General features: G+C 36.5%; 1 protein-coding gene across 1 annotated transcript in view; it reads right to left on the bottom strand.

The window, feature by feature from the left end:
- The window catches only part of LOC119573870, a gene marked incomplete in the record, with an annotated part of 23,641 nt that extends 5,548 nt beyond the window's left edge, over positions 1 to 18,093 (bottom strand). Inside the window, 7 exon segments of the mRNA XM_037920977.1 lie at positions 14,653 to 14,899; positions 15,068 to 15,292; positions 15,757 to 16,338; positions 16,450 to 16,653; positions 16,787 to 17,254; positions 17,366 to 17,593; positions 17,721 to 18,093. Of these exon segments, the coding sequence (XP_037776905.1) occupies positions 14,653 to 14,899; positions 15,068 to 15,292; positions 15,757 to 16,338; positions 16,450 to 16,653; positions 16,787 to 17,254; positions 17,366 to 17,593; positions 17,721 to 18,059 (2,293 nt within the window).
- Between the last annotated feature and the right edge of the window lie 334 nt (positions 18,094 to 18,427).

Below are 18,427 nucleotides of genomic sequence, written 5' to 3'. Positions count from 1 at the left end.
AAGGGCATTACGGAAAATACAAGAAAAAGCCAGAAACAATACCTTCCCTTTGACGCAGTGATTGGTGAGGGAGCCATCTGGGCCCACATGGGGGCAGACGTGATGGAGGTTATTTTTTTTAATGGGGGCTCAGGAAGGAAAAGCCCCGCGTCTGAAAATGAGCGAGGAGCTGGGGGTGAAAAAGGGGGGGGCCTCCACCAACAGCTCCTTCCGCCATTAAAAATTTTTTCCCCTTCACATCTCCACCCACCCAAAATCATGCAATCCCCCCAAAAAAACTGTGAAAAAAATTTTTCCCCCGTATTAATATTTACAAAACCAAAGTTCCTTAAAATTTTTTCCATGAAAAAAAATTTAAAAGATAAAAATTTTTTACATCTTTTTACACATGTAAAATGAATTAAAAAAAAAAGGGGGGGGCCCGTTTTTCATGTACTTACCTTAAATAAATTTTTATCCGAAATAAAAAAATGAAACGGCCTGGTTGTCAATCCACAGGGTTTTTTTCCCCGATCCCAATTTTTTTCGTAGCGGCCCCGTCTGTGCTGCGGGGGAAAAATCTCATGTCCCCCCCCCCCCCCCCCCCCCCCCAGTCCCCTTCAGTGAGGTCGGCGTTTCATTCCCCCCATTTTGGGGGACCTTCCCCGAGGAGGAAAACGAAAGCCCCCGAGTTCCCCCAGAAAAATGATTTGGGGGAAAAAGTCCCCTTCGAGGGGATGGGGGAAGAATGTGTCCCCCGAACCCCTGTGAAAGCTAAAAAGAAAAACAAAATGTTATTTTTTGGGGGGCCCAAAATTTGCGGACACCTTTTTTTTTTTGTGTAGTGGGCGGTTTTTCTGAAAACATTTTAATTCTCCTTTGAAAAACCTTTTTGTTTTTTTTGAGTTTCGGGGGGGAAGTTTTTGGGGTTGGGGTTGCATTTTTTTTTTTGTCGTTTTTTTTTGTTTTTTTGTGGGACAAAAAAAATTTTAATTTTTTTTTTAGTAAAAACTATATAAGTTGGGGCTTTTTTTTTCCCCATATACATCCATTTCTTTGTATCTCCACAGTTTTTCCCCAAGAAAAAATTACCCTTTTTTTTGGGGGGGGGCAGTGGGGTTTTTGAGGATCCATCGCAACTGACGGACATAATCGTTTTTAAATGTCCCTTGTGTTGAGGCAAAAAAGAAAAATAGGTCTGAAGGAGTGCGAAAAGAGCGGATGAAACTTCCTTTTCTTCCCCTTTCTTCCCCCCCCGTGGGGCCCCTTCCACCAACAACTCCTCCTCGCCAACACTTTTTTCAACTTTCACATCTCCCCCCAAAATGAATCATGCACGTCCAGCACAATTGGGGGGGTAGAATTTAAAGTTATGGGGGGGGCTTTGGGGTAAAATTGGGGGGGGCTTTTCCCCTTTTATTTTACGCCTATTTTAAAATTTTGTTTTATGTTTTTAAAAAAGACTATTTGGAAGCACGATTGTTATACCGACTCACCTTGTGGGCTTGTGGGTTGTCAAAATGGAAAATGGACAGCCGGCTCCCTTCCCAATTAGGTTTTCGAGACAAGCTGTCTTTTAAAAAAAAAAAAAAAAAGGGTTTCCATAATTCATTTTCCGGGGAAAAATTTTCCCTTTCAAAAAATTTTTGTCATCCATCTGGGGGCCAAAAAAACCTCCCTGACGGAGGAAAAACAAAGGGGCTTTTTTGGTTTTTGTCAGAGAAAAAAAAAAAAAAAAATCTTGGAAGAAAAAATTTTTCCCCTGCGGGGGGGGCTGATAGGAAAAAAAACACCCCCCCCGACCCCCCCGCTTTGACCCTTGCCTGGGGCGAAAGCAAAATTTGGGGAAAAAACGGGTGGGGGGGGAAAAAAAACTTTTTTTTACGTGTAGAAATTTTTCCCCTCTGAAGGGGCCCCCCCATTTTTTTTTTTAAAAAAAAGGGGAAAAAATAATTAAAACCACTTTTTTTTCTATGGGGCTTTTTTGAAGGAGATTTTGTTTTTTTGGAGGTTGCCCACGTTTTTTCGCCTTGAAAAAAAAATGAAAAACCCCTTGGAGGAACAAAAAAAAACTATATTAAAATGGTTCCCCCCCCCCCTGGCGAGTGCCAAGCCCCTTTTGGGGGGGGGTGGGGCCCCAAAACCCTTCCCCCCTTGCCCAAAAAAAAAAAGCTTTTTGCGTGGCTTTTCCCAAAAATTTCCCCCCAGATGGGAGTAAAAAAAAAAAAATCTGGGACCCCCCCGGGGGCCCAGTAAAAGCCGGCTAGGGGGCTTTTTTAGTTTACGACTGGACCCTTGTATTTTCAAATTACTTTTTGTAAAAATTTTTAAGAGTGGGGGAATTTTTTCGAAAGTCCCCCCCGCCAACCCCCTTTTTTTTTTTTGAATAAAAAAATTATTTTTTATACTTTTAACCTAAAAGGAATTTTACCCGGAACGATTTTAAAAAAGTACCACTACCATGTTTAAAAACCGTTGCCACGTAAAAAACCAGGAATTTTTCCCCACACACCAACCCCCCAAACACAACACAAATTTTGTTTTGGGGGGGGGTGGGGGGTGTTATAATATTTTTTTTATATTATTTTAAAATAAAATATATATTATATAAATATAAAATATTTTTATTTTAAAAAAAAGGTTGTCAAAACAAATACACCCAACCCCCCCCCAAAAACCCCCCAAATTATTTTTAAAAACCCATTAAAAATATTTTTAAAAACCCCCATATAATAGTAGAAAAAATAGATTTTGACTAATAACAATTTGTATAGAAAAAAATGTTTCCCCCCCCAAATTTGCCAAAAAAAAAAAAAAAAAACACCACCAATTTAAAAATTTTTTCCAGGGGGGCCCAAAAAAAACACCAAAAAAAAAAACCCCGCACCCAAAACCAAAAAACCCCACAACAAAAAAAATTTTTTAATATTTTTAAAAAAATTTTGTTAAATTTTCTAATTTTAAAAATTTTTGTTTAAATTTTTTAATAAAATTTTATATAATTAAAATATTATTAAAATAAAAAAAAAAAAAAAAATTTTGTTTTAAAATAATTTTTATTTAAAATTTTAAAATAATTAATTATTTTTATTTAAATATTATTTTATTATTATTTAAAGTTTTAAAATTTAATTAAAATTTTGGTTTTAATATATGTTTATATAATATTATTAAAATTATTATTAAAAATATAAATATAAATAAAATTTTAAAAAAAAAACCCCCAAAATTAAAGGGGGGGGCCACAAACACCAACCAACAACCCCCCACCCACCACACAAAAAAACACAACCCCCCACACAAACAAAATTTTTATAAAATTTAAAAATATATAATATTTTAAAATGTTTAAATTTTATATATATATTTAAAAAATTTTAATAAATTTTTTAAATTTCCAAAAATTTTCTTCCCCCTAATATAACATGTAATAAAAAAAATACACGAAAAAAATTTAAAATTATTATATATTAAAATATTATATTTAAATTTTTATATAATTATATATAATATTTTATATTTTAAAAAATTATATATATATAATATTTTTTGTGGGGTGTGGTGGGGGGGTTTTTGGGGGGAGGGTGTGGGGGGGGGCACCACCCAAAAAAACAATTTTAATATAAAATATATATATAATTATATATTATATATAAAATTTTAAAATATTATATTTTAAAAATTTTATATAATATAAATTTTATTAATATATTTTTAAAAATTTTTTTAATATAAATGTAAAAAAAAAATTTTCACCAACATATAAAATATTTTTTATAATTTAAATTTTATATTTATAATTATAATTAATATAAAATTTATCCTTTGGGGGGGGTGTGTGCGTGGGGGGTGGGGTGGTTTGGGGAAATGGGGCCCCCTTTTTCAATATTTTTCATTTTTAAAAATTTATATAAAAAATTGTTTTTTTTTATTATTTTTAATTAAAAATTATCATAAATTTTTTTTTACTAAAACACGTTTTTTTTGTTTTTAAAAACCAAAACCTTTTTATTTTTTAAAGGGAAAATCATAATAAAAACCCCAAATCATTGCTTATTGTTTTTAAAATTATTTTAATTGTCCCCCCATTTTTTCCCTTTCAGTTTAAAAATTTTTTATTATTATATTTTTTCCATCATTGTAACTGGTTTAAAAAATGGATAAGGGGTAAATAAACAATAATGATTTAATAACCCCTTAATAAAGAAAAGAATTAGATGAAAAAATTAAATTTAATTAATTAAATTTTTTTTGGGTGGGGGGTTGTTAAAAATTTTTAAAAAATGTGTAAAGTTTAAAAAAGATAAAAAAAAAAAATTTAAATGAAATAAAATGAATAATAATAATAAAAATAAAAATAATAAAAAAAAATTTTAATAAATAATTTAAAAAAAAATAATAAAAAAGAAGAAAAGGGGAATAAAAAACCAACCTGGGGGTCCGTGTTTTAATTCCAAAAATTTTTTTTTTTTTTTGAATTGGGGGCCCCCTACTTTTTACACTACTAAAAACCCTTTTTAAAAATTCCAAATACTTCATTTTTTTAATTCTTTAAAACCTTTTTGGTCCCCTTCGCCCCAATCACTTTTGCGTTTTTTTTCCCCCCCGTTTTTTTTTTTTCGTGGGGTTTTTTTTTTCCGTTTTTTTTTCCCCCCCCGGATTTTTTTTTTCCCTTTTTCACTTTTTTGTTTTTTTCCCTTTTATTTTTTTCTTTGTTTTGGGCCCAATTTTTTTTTGGGGTTTTTTTTTTTTTTTTTTTTCATTTTTTTTTGTTATTTTTTAGCTTATTTATTTTTTTGCCTTTTGGTCTTCGACCAAATTTAGGGCTTTTACTTTGTTTTTTTTTCCCCACCCGTTTTTTTTTTCTGTTTTTTTTTTTTTCCCCCCTTTTTTCCCCCCACGTATCCCCCCTTCTTTCACTTTTTTTTAAAATTTTTTTTTATTTCTATGCCCATTTTAAACTCGTCCCCCTACATATATGATAGATTAAAAAAAAAACTGCAAAAGGGGAAAGGACCAAAAAGGGGACTTTTTTATTTTTGGGGGGGCGACAGTCCCCCTTTTTTTTATTATTTGGCTTTGCAGGGCCCCTTTTTCCCCCTCCCCTGTTGCGGGGGTTTTTTTTTCCCTCTTTTTTTTATCAAAAAGGGGGTAAAGGTTTTTTTTTTTTGGGGTTGGTTTTTTTTTTTTTTTTTTTTTTTTCCCCAAAAGGTTTTTGTGGCGGAAATGAATATATAATATGGGATGGGTTTTTTTTTTTTTGTTTTGGGGCCCTTTTTTAAGTCATTCCCCTGATGTTTTTTTTTTTTTTTTTTCTTTTTTTTTTACCCGAAATCACTTTTAAAAATTTACTTGAATCATCCCCCAAAAAAAAAAAGCTAAGCCCCCCATGGAGATTAAATGAAGTTTTTTGGGGTCATGAAATTTTTCCAAAAAACCAAACCATCCCCGAATTCCCCCCCCCGGAGTTTGGAATAATGAATAAAATCATAAAGATTAAATTACCAAATTTTTTTTTTTTATTTTTTAAAAAATTTTAGATTAAATTTTAAGCAAAGGGTGCCAATGTCCCCAAAAAAATGTTTTGGGGGTGTTTAAAATTTTTACGCGTGGTTTGCCTCTCACATCGGTTGGGGGGCAAAAAAAAGGGGGGCAAATTTTTTAACTCTTTTTTTTGCCGCCCAAAAAACTTTTCCTTTTCCCCCCCGTGAGCCCCAAAACAGGGGGTTCTTTTCCCCTTTTGGGAAAAAATAATAAATAAAGGGAATAATAAAAAAAAAAAAAGAAAAAATTTTTTTTTTTTTTGCCAGGGGGGGGCCCCCTTAGAAGGGGGGCCCTGGGGGGAGGGATTTTTTCTTTTTCCCCCCCCCCCCCAAACTGTTGGGTTTTGGGGCTCCCCTCAATGGCTTTTTAAAACATTTTTTTTTTTTTTTTTTTTTTTTTTTGGCAGGTAACCCCTTTTTTCAAAAATTCTTTTTTGGACTTTTGAAAAAATTTGGGGGTGGACAAAAAACATGGGGGGGGGGAAATTTCTGAAAAAACAGGAAACAAAGGCAGTTTTTAAAAAAAAAAAGTAAAAAATTTAATTTTATTTTGCATAACAAAAAAAAATTTTTTTTCCCCTTTAAAAAAAAAAAATATGAAGGGGATTTGTTAGCAAGGAATGGGTTTTTTAAAAAATCAATTTTTCCCCTTTCTTTTAGAAAAAATTATATGTAAAAAACCCGTAGAAAAATTTTAGGAGAGACTTTGCAAATTTTAAAAGGGGAATTTTCCTACGCGAAAAAAAAAATGTGTAAAATTCAAAAAAAATTAATCACTTTTTATTGGGGGAAAAAAGGTTTTTTTTTTTTTTTAAATTTTTTAAAAAAAAAATCTTTTTAAGGGGGGGCTTTTTCTTCCCCTTAAAAAATTGGGGGTTCGCATAGGAAAAAGGGGGGATGGGGGAGCGGGGGAAAAACGAGAAAGGGGCCCCTTTTGGGGTTTTTAAAGCCCCCGAAAAAAAAAACTGGGGGCCCCCCCCCCCAGATCCGCGGGGGAGGGGGGACTCCCCTTTTCCACTTTTCCCCCCCGTCCCCCCCCCCCACTTGCCAGGGGGGGTCCCCAACCGTGGGGGACCTTTTTCCCCCTGCCCCTTTTCCCCCAAACCCCTTGCTAAACCCTCCCCTCCCGGGCCCCCCTTTTCCCGCGGATTGGAAAAACCCACCGAACCCGCCCCTTTCCCCCCTCGGCCCCGCGAGATCCCCCTTACCCCCTCACTCAAAACCCAAAAGGCCCCCCTTTGGTACTGGGCCCTTTTTTTTCCCCCCTTTTGAGGCCCGCCCCCCTATACTTCCCCTTACTTCCAAAACAAATTTCCCCACGGTGTCCTCCCCAAAAACCCAAAAAACAAAATTTTCCCAATTGGAAATGGGGAACGAAAAAAAAGTTTAACACACCCATTTTCATTTTCCACTCTTGCTGTAAAAAAATTCAAAAAATGGATTCAAATGAAAACACTTTGCGGGGTGGGTTTTTTGTCCCTTTTGGACCCCCAAAAACCCTCCCCGGGATTTTCAATTGGTTGGTTTCCCAGGGCCGGATTTTTTTCTTATGGCCCCCCCCCAAGGTTCCTCCCCTTTCCTTTTCCAACCTTCCCCTCCTTTTCCGTCTTTTGGGTGGCAATTCGCCCCAAAAAAATTTCCTTCAAAGGGGAAAATAATCTTCCTTCCTTTAAAACTGTGGAACCCATTGTCACCAAAATTTTTTTTTCCTTGGAAAAAAATGCCTGTCCAATTTTCCCTTCCTTCCGCTCTTTTTGGGAAATTTTTCCTTTGTTAAGTGCCCTCTTGGGGGGGAAAAGTCCCTTTTTTTGGAAGGTTTTCCCCCCCCCTTCTTTGATTTACCCTTGGGGCAAATGGTAAGGGAAAAATTTATAAAAAAACCCCTTTCCCCCTAAAAAAATTAATTTTTAAATTTATTCCTTTTTCCTTTTAAAACAAAAACCCTATTCCCATTTTTTTCCCCTAATTAAAAAAACAGTTATTTTTTTTTCCAGCAAAAAAAAATGAATTTATTAATTTTTTAAATTTTTTTATTCCGGAAAATTTAATTAAAATATAAATTTTGGGAAAAAAAATTTTAAAATAATTTTTAATGTTTTAAAAATTTTTTTTTTTGGGAGTTTGACCAATTTAAAAATTTTTTTTAATTTTTTAAAAATTTTTTATTTTTTTTTTTTTTTTTTTTAAAATTTTTTAAGGTTTTTTAAAATTTTTTGTTTGTGTTTTTTTTTGGTTTGTGAAATTTTTTTTTTTTTTATTAATATTTTTTAAAATTAATTAAAATTTTTTTAAAAATTTAAAAATTTTTAAATTTTAAATTTATTTAAAAATTTATTTTAAAAATTTTTATTTAAAAATTTTTTTAAAATTTGGTTTTTTTTTTAAATTTTTTTTTTTTGGGGGGGGGGGGGGGGGGTTGTTTGGGTGGGGGGGGGTTTTTTTTTTTTGTTTTGTTCTTGGAAAAAACCCCCCCCCCCCCGGGGGTCATTAATGCCTTGGGCAAATGGTCCTAAAATCTCCCATCCCAAAGAACAATTCCCCCCTCCTCAAAAAAGTTCGGGCGCCCCCCTGTAAAACCATTTTGTGAATTTCCATTGAAAGTTTCGCAAATTCCCCCCTTCATGTCTCCTTTCCACCAGGTTGGAGTCCCGTTTTTTGGTTGGGGCCCCCTTTGGAATGGAAATAAATGTATTTGAGAATTTACAAATTTTAAAATTTTTATTTTTTAATTTCCCCGCCTTTTGCCCCATGTAGGACGGCATTTTGGGGGCAAAGTAATTATAATGTTAAATTTATGCCAAATTTAAAAACACTTTCACTTTAATTTCCTTTAAATTTTTACAATTTCTCAAATTTTTTTTTTTTCCCACTAACATGAAACCAAAAATTACTCCCTAATCTTTTATAATACTATATAATTTATAATATATAAATTAATAATTTATATTAATATCCCCAATATTAATATAATTAATATATATATAATATATATATAAATATAATATATAATTTTATATATACATATAATTAATTGTAATATAATTTTTCATTTATTATATAATGTATGGTAATTAATATGTGATGGGTGTGGGATGTGTTGTGGGTTTGTGTTTGGTGGTTGTGTGTTTTTTGTTTGTTGGGTTAATTGGTTTTTATTTTTTTATGGTGGTTGATGGTTTGGTGTTGGTTGTGGGGTTGTGGTTGGTGTTTGTGTGTTTGTTTTGGTGTAATGTGGTGTATGGTGGGTTTGGGGTGGAATGTTGGCTTTATTTGTTAAGGTAAAATATATTTAATTTTAAATATAATATATATTATAAATATTATTATTATATTTAACCTTATAATATAGTAATAATATTAAATATATAATTAAAGGATAGGAAATAAATTCCTAAGACATTCATTATAATTGCGTGGGAGGCCCGTTGGTAGTAATAATTCATGTGGGAAAACCCGTAACATATGTAAATTTAAATAACCTACCCTCTCTCGGAAACCCAAAATTTTTAAGCCACAAACCCTCCAACCCGAAAAAAGACCGCAAATGAACAGCCCTCAACTCAAATGCTCCCAGGAAACAAAGTTGAAACCGACGAAGGAAACCGCTTGCTGGATTCGAAACCGTACTTTTTTCTTCCTTTTTCCAAGCAGACCTTTCAAACCACCCAATCTCCTCCTTCATTTTCCACACAGCCCTTCAACGCTTGAGATTCTCTCCCAAACCGTCCCAAAACCTGGAAATCAATGGACGAAATTGAAAAAAAATATAAAATGTAGAATAAAGAAGATTAGATTATAGATATAGAAAAAAAAATGAAAAAAAAAAATAGAAAAAAAAATTTATTTAAATAAATTTTTTAGATTAATTTACGTTGTCCTAAATGGAGAATTTCTTCAGTGTTAATTTGTTTCCCTTGGCCCAAAAAAGGTTTTTTTTATTTTTACATTTTAATGTTGGGCTTTCTTTTTTCCCGACCCTCCCCCCGCCTGCGGAATTTTCCCTTCCCTTCCATTTATTTTTCCTCTGTTTTCTTGGAATTTCCCTTCCCTTTACCCGATTCCTAAAGTTGTGGACTTTTTCTTTAACCCTTTCCTGGGAATTCCCCCTTGGCCCAAAAAAGTAATCGGACGAGAAAGGGGTCCTTTTCTGGACCCCTGGGAAAACCTTCGTTTTAGGTTGACCCCCAAAACCCCCCCGGGGAAAAAGAAGTAGACCTTCCCATTTAATTGGTTCCCGGGTTCCCTTTAGAATCGGGGATCGAAGAATCCTTTTGCATTCCTGTTAAAAACCATTTTCCCTAAGCCCAAATTGGTTCATTGGAAAATCAAGGTTGACCTCTTGTCCCCCACAAAAAATTCGAAAAATTCAAAACTTTTTTTCTCATTTAAACCCATTTGGTTTTTAGGTTTAGGACCAAATTTTGTTTCAGCCCTTACTTAAAAAACAACCTTTTTTTAAGAAAAATTTGTTGAAGGTTTTTTTTTTAAGAAAATTTTTCCCCCAAAAAATTTTTTTTCCCAAAATTTTGCCCTTTTACCCCCTTAAAATAAAGTGGCCAACAAACCCTTTTCCCTTAAAGAATTTTTTCCCCCTTTGGGGGAAAAAAAATTTTTAAACTATTGAAGGAATTTTTTTTTTTTTTTTTCCCCCCCCTTTTTTATAAAAATTCTCCCCACAAAACCAAATAATAACAACCATGTGGGAACTAAACCAAAAAATAAAATATTGGGTAATTAAATGGAAAAAAAAAATTTTTTTTTAGAAAAATATTTTTGGGGAAAAGGGTTCAAAAAATGGAAAGGTTTAAAGGTTCCGATGGTTTTTTTCCCCGTCCCTTCCCACCCAAAAGGGGGCCCCCTCAAGACAACCTTTTTTTCATTGAAACAAACCCCGCTTAAAAAAACTCCCACTTTTTTGACCCCCATAAACGTCCAAAATTCGGAAAATGGTTGGTTTTGGGTTTTTGGGTTTTTAATTCCAATTTTTTTTTTTTTTTTTTAAATTGGAAAGGTTTTTTAAAAACTTTGAGTAAGGGAAAAATAATTATGGAAGTAAATTCCCTTTTTTGATTGAAAAACTTTTCCTTGTGACAACCTTCAGGAAAACCCTTTGTCAAGGGTAAAAAATAATCCCTGTTTCCTTTCCCTTTAATCCCTTGAATTCCGAAAGGCAAAGCCGGGTTAAGGTTTTCAAATTTGGTGTACCCCGGAGGTTTTTATGGGTCCTTTTTTAAATTTACTTTAAAATTTTTATGGTGCCAAAAACCCTGAGAGCCCCTTTTAAATCTTGTCCCCAAAAAAAAGACCTTTTCCTTGGGGAGTTTTCCCCTTTTTTGGAACGCTTCCCTGTCAAACATCTGGTGGGAACCTTTTGTTTTTTTTCAAAGGGTTCAACAGTTTTTTTTTCGTAAGACCTTCCCCCCGTAAAATCCCCCTTTTCAGTTTTTTTTTTTTCTTTAAAGTTCAGGCCCCAAAATTATCGACCCCTTTCCCTTTTTCAAAGGTTACAAGAATCTCCAGATGAACTGGAAGAGGAAATCTGTGGCACAACTCTTCATGTTGCTGTCCAAAAAAACTGATTCATTTCACTGTCGAGTGATTCCCTCAGAAAACTGTTTTTTTTTGGCACCTTTCTTTTGCACAGACATGGGCTCCCCCCCCTCAGTCACATCGTCCCCCCAAAATGGTTGAAGAACTTTTGAGTTTCTGAGCTTTCTGATGTATTTCTGAGCCCGTAAACAGCCTTCCTGTGAAAATTTTTTCCCACATTCAAGAATGCCAAACAGATTTCCTTGGAAATCTTTAAGATCAAGGAATATGAACATCTGAATCTTTCAGGTCAAACACTTTCAGCAGCTTCCCTGTGAATCCTTTTTGATAAAAAAAAGGTCATTTAGGAATTTCCTGGGAATCTTTTAAAGGTCGGGAATTTCAACAGCTCCTGAGCTTTTCACTTCAGAAATGTCAATGGATTCATGTGAGTCTTTCACATCAAGAATGTTCCAACAGATTCCTTGTGAGTCTGTCAGATCAAGAATTTTTCAACAGCTGTTAACCTTTCACTTCAAGAATGTCCAGAAGATTCCATTTTAAGTTCTTGGCACATCAAGAATGTCCAGGGATTCCTGCGAGTTTTTTCAAGATTCAAGTATTTTTCAACAAGCTTTCTGAGTCTTTTTTGCATCAAGAACGCCAAACTTGAAAGTTCCTGATTTGGTCAGATCAAGAAATTTTCCAAACAGCTTTTTGTACCTTTCACTTCAAGATTCAGAGATTCCCGGGTCTTCACATCAAGAATTGTCACCAATTCGCTGTATTTTTCCAGATTCAAGAAAATGTCCCCCCAGATTCTTTGCAGGTCTTTTTCCAAAAATCAAGAACGTCAGCAAATTTCCTTGCGAGTCTTTTTCAGGTCAAGAAAATTTCAACCAGCCTTTCGGAGTCTTTTTTGCATTCAAGAAACGCCAAAAAAGATTTCTTGGTAAGTCTTCCCAGAATCAAGGAATTTTTTCAAAAAGCTTTCAGTACCTTTTCACTTTCAAGAATGTTAAGCGATTCTTGTAGCTCTTTCCCCCACCATTCAAGAACGTTCAGCAAAATTTTTTGCCGAGCCTTTTTTAGAATCAAAGTAAAAATTTTTTCAAAAAGCCCCTTTCTGGAGTCCCCCTTTTTTGCATCAAGAACGGGCCAACCAGGATTTTTCTTTGTTAAAAAGGTCTGTCAAGATCAAAGGGGAAATTTCCAACAGCTTTTCAGTTACCCTTTCACTTCCAAGAATGTTTAGCAAATTCCCCCCTTGTAAAAACTTCCTTTTCCGAAAAAATGGTCAAAAAATTCCCCTTGCGAGGTCCTTTTCCCGGGTCCCCAAGAATTTTCAACAGATTTTTTGAGGGCTTTTTTTTTCATCAAGAAAAAAAGTTTTGAAACAGATTCCCGTGGGTGGCAAATGGCCCCGAATCAAGATTTTTCAGTTTTTCCTGTTTTGGGAAAGTTCAATCAAGATGAGAAACTTTCAACAAGTTTTCAGAAGTCCCCTTTTTCTTGTTTTTTTTGTGAAAAAAGGGGGGGGAAAGGAAGAGGAAATCCTGGGGGGAAGGTCCCCAAAGGGCCCCCCCAACCGTGATTGCCAGAAGCTATTTTCAAAAAACCATTTTCCAAAATTTTGCTAATCGGAAAAAATTTCCCGGCGGACACCAGGGAAAACTTTCTTTAAATTTGGGTTGGGGAGATTCCCCCGGGGTAAAACCTTTATTTTTTCATCAGACCCCACAGAAAAGCTGAAATCAAACAGCCATCGCTTTTCTGCAGATTTTCCTAGTGTGGCCAATAGTTTTTTTTTTTTTTTTCTTTTTGGCTTGATTTTTGGACTTTTCTTACAAAGTCAAAAAAGCAGTATTATGGGACTCCCCGACGTTTTAAAACAAAAAAATCAAGTTTCCCCGACAGGGAAAAAGGATTTGGCTGGGGGGCTGGGGCCCTCCCGGATTTCACTTTAGGGGGGACACATTTCCCCTTTCAAGAGGAAGTGAAGACCTGGAAAAATCCGTTTTACATCTTCGAAAACTCAAAATGGCATCATGGTTGTTTTTGCTTACTTTTCACATTCCCCCCTCAATGGGGGAGGAGAGATTTTTTCCCCCATTCAAGTTTTGGGAATTTCCCCAGAGCGTTGAACTTCAGGGGACTCCTCGAACCTTCCTCATTTGGGCAGCTGAATCCCACTTTGTCATTCCCTTCCGATTCTTCATTCTTCTGCTGTTTTAAACAATTTTTAGGTTATTAGCTTTGAAATTTCGACTTGATCGTAAAGAAACTCCCGGAAAGACCATGAGTTGGTGTGTGTGGTGTGTGTGTGTGCAAAAAAAAAACAACAAAAAATAGTGGTCCAGGGGAGAAGGGAACTACTTGTGATTTGGGGTGTGAGTCCCATGTGGAAGTGCAAGGTTTTTTCACCCAATTTGTAAAGATTTTTGTTTTATAGTTTTTAAGGCAGGGAGAACCATTTTTTTTCCCCATCTTGTAACAATATAACATACGTGTATATCATCTACAGATAAATCCTATCAATACCATTTTTTCCGAAAAGCGATTGAAATCGTAAGAATGCCCCCATCTGGAAACATGACCAAGATGCAACATGATGGTTTTTGTCCCCCATATCAATATGCTCTGGCCCAAGGAGAAGCCAGCGTTCCCCCGGAAAGGAGCAACGCAGCAAACCCACAAGATGGAGCTTTCCTTTTCCCCTGTCTCTCCTCGCCATACGTTTACCTTCCCACCACCACCCTTAGTCCCTCCGTCCCACCACCCTTCCAACCTTCAGATTCCCATTCATGAAGTTCCTTTTTGGACCCGTCCAACACACGATCCTGTGAACATATAAGAAAGTTAAACCAATAAGGCCCATTATGCGACTTCCTGAAGTATTAATTTTTTGAATGAATAGGCTATTCCCATGAAAAAACACCTGTAAGTCAAGGTTTGCCAGGTTGGGAAAATTGGAAAAACTATTGGTATTTTTTAATTGAACTTGAAAAAGACAACCTTAATCCCAATTTTATTTACTCGAGTGATTCCATGCAACTAGACTTAAAACCTTGTAACTATTGGGTTGTTCGACGTGGCCCGAAAATAGATACTTGAAAGTTTCCTTTCCCTCAAATCACAAAATCACGGGAAATTTCCGAAGCTGTTCTGGGTAGCGGTTCATAAATTATCACTGGTGAACGTAAGGCTAAGAAAGTACCCCTTCCACTGGTTCTGTCACCCGTTTTCGCTGTCCCTGCCGATAAACCCACTTCTTCAGGACTTCTCTGATGGCAGTGGTAAGAAAACTCCTTGGGGACATCGAGGAAGAAGGAATCCTGAACGAAGCTTCCTCTTCGAGTGATGGGCAAGATTTCCTCGTGCAGTTTCATGGCTTCTGTCAACTCAGATACTGATTGCACGGATGTTTGTTGTTCATCATAAGTAGAAATAGAATCATCACAAATAGTTTTCTCAGTGATTGTTGATTTGAATGTTTCAGACAATTGCTTGAGTTCATGATCCTGATTATTAACATCGTTTCCATGGTCATGGACAGAAGCAGTTGTAAACACATCCACAGACTGATTTTGACAGATGTTGGCCTTTAAAACTTCCTTGGATTCAGCAGGAAATTCGCATTCTTTCTTCAGCTTTCTCATCTTGTTCTCGTATGTGTGTTTTCGTTCACACTCAAAGTCCTTCTCATCTACATTGACAAGATTCTCGTTGACGGAGATATTTTTCTCCATCATGGACGAAAGTGCTTCAGGTATTGAGTCTTGAGCCGTTGTTGATTCCATCCTTTCCTCAGTCATGGAGAAGTGGTTGTTTTGGTGTGGTTCTCCTGCCTGAGTGTGACAGAAGAACCACGTTTTGCTCACTTTTATGCATATAGAGACTAACCTGATGATACATTCCAGTTTCAGAGGTATTTATGTTTACCTTTTTATACATGATTAAGTAATGCAATCATATAGGATCTATCAAGTTTCAATAACAAAATAGTTGACGTTTACCGTTTTGGGAGCAGTTATGGTGAGGATACCATCTGAAGACATGGCAGAAGTGATGTGTGTCATGTCAGTGCGATGAGGCAGGGGAAAGTGGCGTCTGAAGGAGTGTGACGAGACGGATGAACTTCCTTCTTCCTTCTCCACGCGCCCTTCCACCACCAGCTCCTTCTCGTCTACGACTTTCACCTTGACGTCTCCGCACATGAAGTCATGCACGTCCATCACGATCTTTAAAGTTGGAATGAAAGTGACTTTTTTTTTAAACAGTTATTGATTAGGAACTTAATGGAAAGAATAGCCATAGTAAAATGATAATAGTGATGATAATCTTGGTAAAGATAATAATTTTGACATTGATACTGATATTGATAATAACGACAATGATATTAATATCGAAAACGATGATACTGATAACAAAGATAAAAAAAAAAAAAAAAAAAAACGGAATGAATGGGATAATGATGAATTTCACGATAATATGTAAAAATATACTACTGTTCTCAGAAAAGTAATGTAATGAGGATCCTCAACTAAATTAAAACATAAAATGCATTTAATTATTCTACAACGGACGCTGTACGTTACCTGTAAAATTAATGGGCCCACTTTCACTGATTATAAGTAAATTCCTACCTTTAGATATCGAAACTATCAGTCAGTGGGAAATGCTGATACATAGAGAAAGGACTGACCTTGAGGCTAGCACCTTCTGACGAGACGGAGAAGGCCTGGTCCTCTTCCCTCATGTTTCGAGATCGAAGCTGCCTGTAGCGGCTCAGGATGTCACTGTGACTGACATCGTCTGTCACTGTGAGGTCGGAGTCATTGCATTTCTTCAAGATTTCCCTGACAGAGGCGTCGAAGCCTTGGCGTAGGTCGGAGAAGAATGAGTCTTGGAAGAAGCTTCCTCTCCTCGCGATGGGCAAGGAATCTTCTTGCGTATTCACAAGAGCTTTCTTTGCTTCTAGCGAGTCGGAAATTCTTGTAGAAGCAAAGTCTGTGATGACAGACGATTGCTTCTGCGATGATTGTTGGGTGTTGCTTGAGATATTGAAAGCTGCAGTTTGGATCTTGTCCTTGTCGATATTCTCCTGAGAGCACTGTGCGTATTTGCGTTCCTCTTCTTGGGCTGTGTAGGGCATTCCTCGGCCAGATGCTACTTCCTCAGAAACTCCCGAGGTCGTGAAGGAAGTTGAGCTGTGAACTTCTGATGCATTGTGCGTTTCCTTGACACTAGTGGGGATGACAGAAGTCTTCTGTTGTGTTTCACTCTCCTGTTGGTTAAGATTGGCGTATTAAGCATCAGATGCCTTCTACACTTTGAATTCAGTTATGTAAAATCTTCAGAAGGCATTACGGAAGTACAAGAGAAGCCAGAACAATACCTTCTTAGACGCAGTGATTGTGAGGATGCCATCTGACGACATGACAGACGTGATGGACGTTATGTCAATGGACTCAGGCAAGGAAAAGCTGCGTCTGAAGGTGAGCGAGGAGCTGGCTGAATGGGCCTCCACCAACAGCTCCTTCTCGCCCATCAACTTCACCTTCACATCTCCACCCACAAAGTCATGCATATCCAACAAGATCTGTGAAATTATTCACGGTATTAATATACAAAACCAAAGTTCCTTATTCGTCCATGAAAAGTAATTATAATTTATTACATCTTTACACATGTAGATGAATTAAATAAGAGTGTGCAATCTTCATGCTACTTACCTTATAACTAATATTATCCGAAGTAACTGTAACGGCCTGGTTGTCACTCCACAGGTTCCGCGATCGAAGTTGTCTGTAGCGGCCCAGTCTGTCGCTGCGGTGGAAGTCGTCATCGTCCCAGCAGTCCTTCAGATGGAGGTCGGCGTCATTCCAGCCATTGAGGACCTTCCTGATAGAGGCATCGAAGTCGCGGTGTGTACCGGAGAAGAATGAGTCTTGGAAAAACCCTCCCCTTCGAGTGATGGGCAAGGATGTGTCCCACGAACCGCTGTGAAATCTAGAGGAATCAGCTGTTCTTTTGGACCCAAAATTACACGAACAGGTTTCTTTTCGTGTAGATGACGAGTGTTCTGAATCTATTTCAGACTCGTCATTTGAAGACATTTGTTTTCGAGTTTCGCTGACTTTCTCATGATAATTCGAAGCGGAAGTTTGATTTATTACATTTTCCTTTGTCGTTTCTGTTTTCTGTGAAACAAATTTTGATTTAATGTTAGTATCAAATATAAATGTTGGTTCTTTTTCTCATAAGATCATTTCTTTATATACTCACAGTTTACAAGAAAATTAACGACTCACTATTTTTGGCGCAGTGATTGTGAGGATACCATCTGCAGACATGACGGACGTAATCGTTGCCATGTCTGTGTGTTGAGGCAAAGAGAAGTAGCGTCTGAAGGAGTGTGACGAGACGGATGAGCTTCCTTCTTCCTTCTTCTCCACGTGTCCTTCCACCAACAACTCCTCCTCGTCCAACACTTTCACTTTCACATCTCCACACATGAAGTCATGCACGTCCAGCACAATCTGGGAGATAGAATTTATGTTATGACTTTGGATAATTGTGGACTTGCTCTGCTATTTTACGCACTATTTATATTGTGTCATCGTTTAATAGAATTTTTTCGAAACAGCTATTGTTATACTGACTCACCTTGTGACTAGTGTTGTCAGATGTGACTGTGACAGCCTGGTTCCCTTCCTTTAGGTTGCGAGATCGAAGCTGTCTGTAACGGTCCATAATATCATCCCGGCGGAAGTCTTTCACTTTCAAATCTTCGTCACTCCATCTGGCCAACACCTCCCTGACGGAGGAGTCAAAGTCCTTGTGTATGTCAGAGAAAAACGAATCTTGGAAGAAACTTCCTCTGCGACTGATAGGAAGGAACACATCCCACGACCTGCTGCTTGACCTTGCCTGCCGAGAGCACTTTGCAGCGGGTGTGGAGGAGACTTTCACGTCGTATGACTTTTCCATCTGAATGGGAGCCATTTTCAAAATAGGAATATTATTACACTTGTGCTATGACTTAGAGGAGATCGTTGGAGGTGCACGTTCGCTTGAAAACTGAAGATTCTTGGAGGACTACAAACATATATACTGTCTCTGGCGAGTGCGAGCTGTGGACGTGGCAACAACGTCACTTGGCATGAACAGCTTTTGCGTGGCTGCCAAAGTCCAGAGATGTGAGTAAAATCTGTGACTCAGCCCAGTAGCGCCTGGCGGTTCAGTACGACTGACGAGTAGTGATTACATAGTACTTAATGGTCAGAGGATATTTCGAGAAGTTGCAAACCCTTTCGAAAAGTATTTATACTTAAACTAAGGAACCTTTTACTGATGATACATGACATCCATGT

The sequence above is a fragment of the Penaeus monodon genome, chromosome 6, assembly GCF_015228065.2.
Source record: "Penaeus monodon isolate SGIC_2016 chromosome 6, NSTDA_Pmon_1, whole genome shotgun sequence".
Lineage (NCBI taxonomy): Eukaryota > Metazoa > Arthropoda > Malacostraca > Decapoda > Penaeidae > Penaeus > Penaeus monodon.
This window is presented reverse-complemented; position numbering and strand designations above follow the sequence as displayed.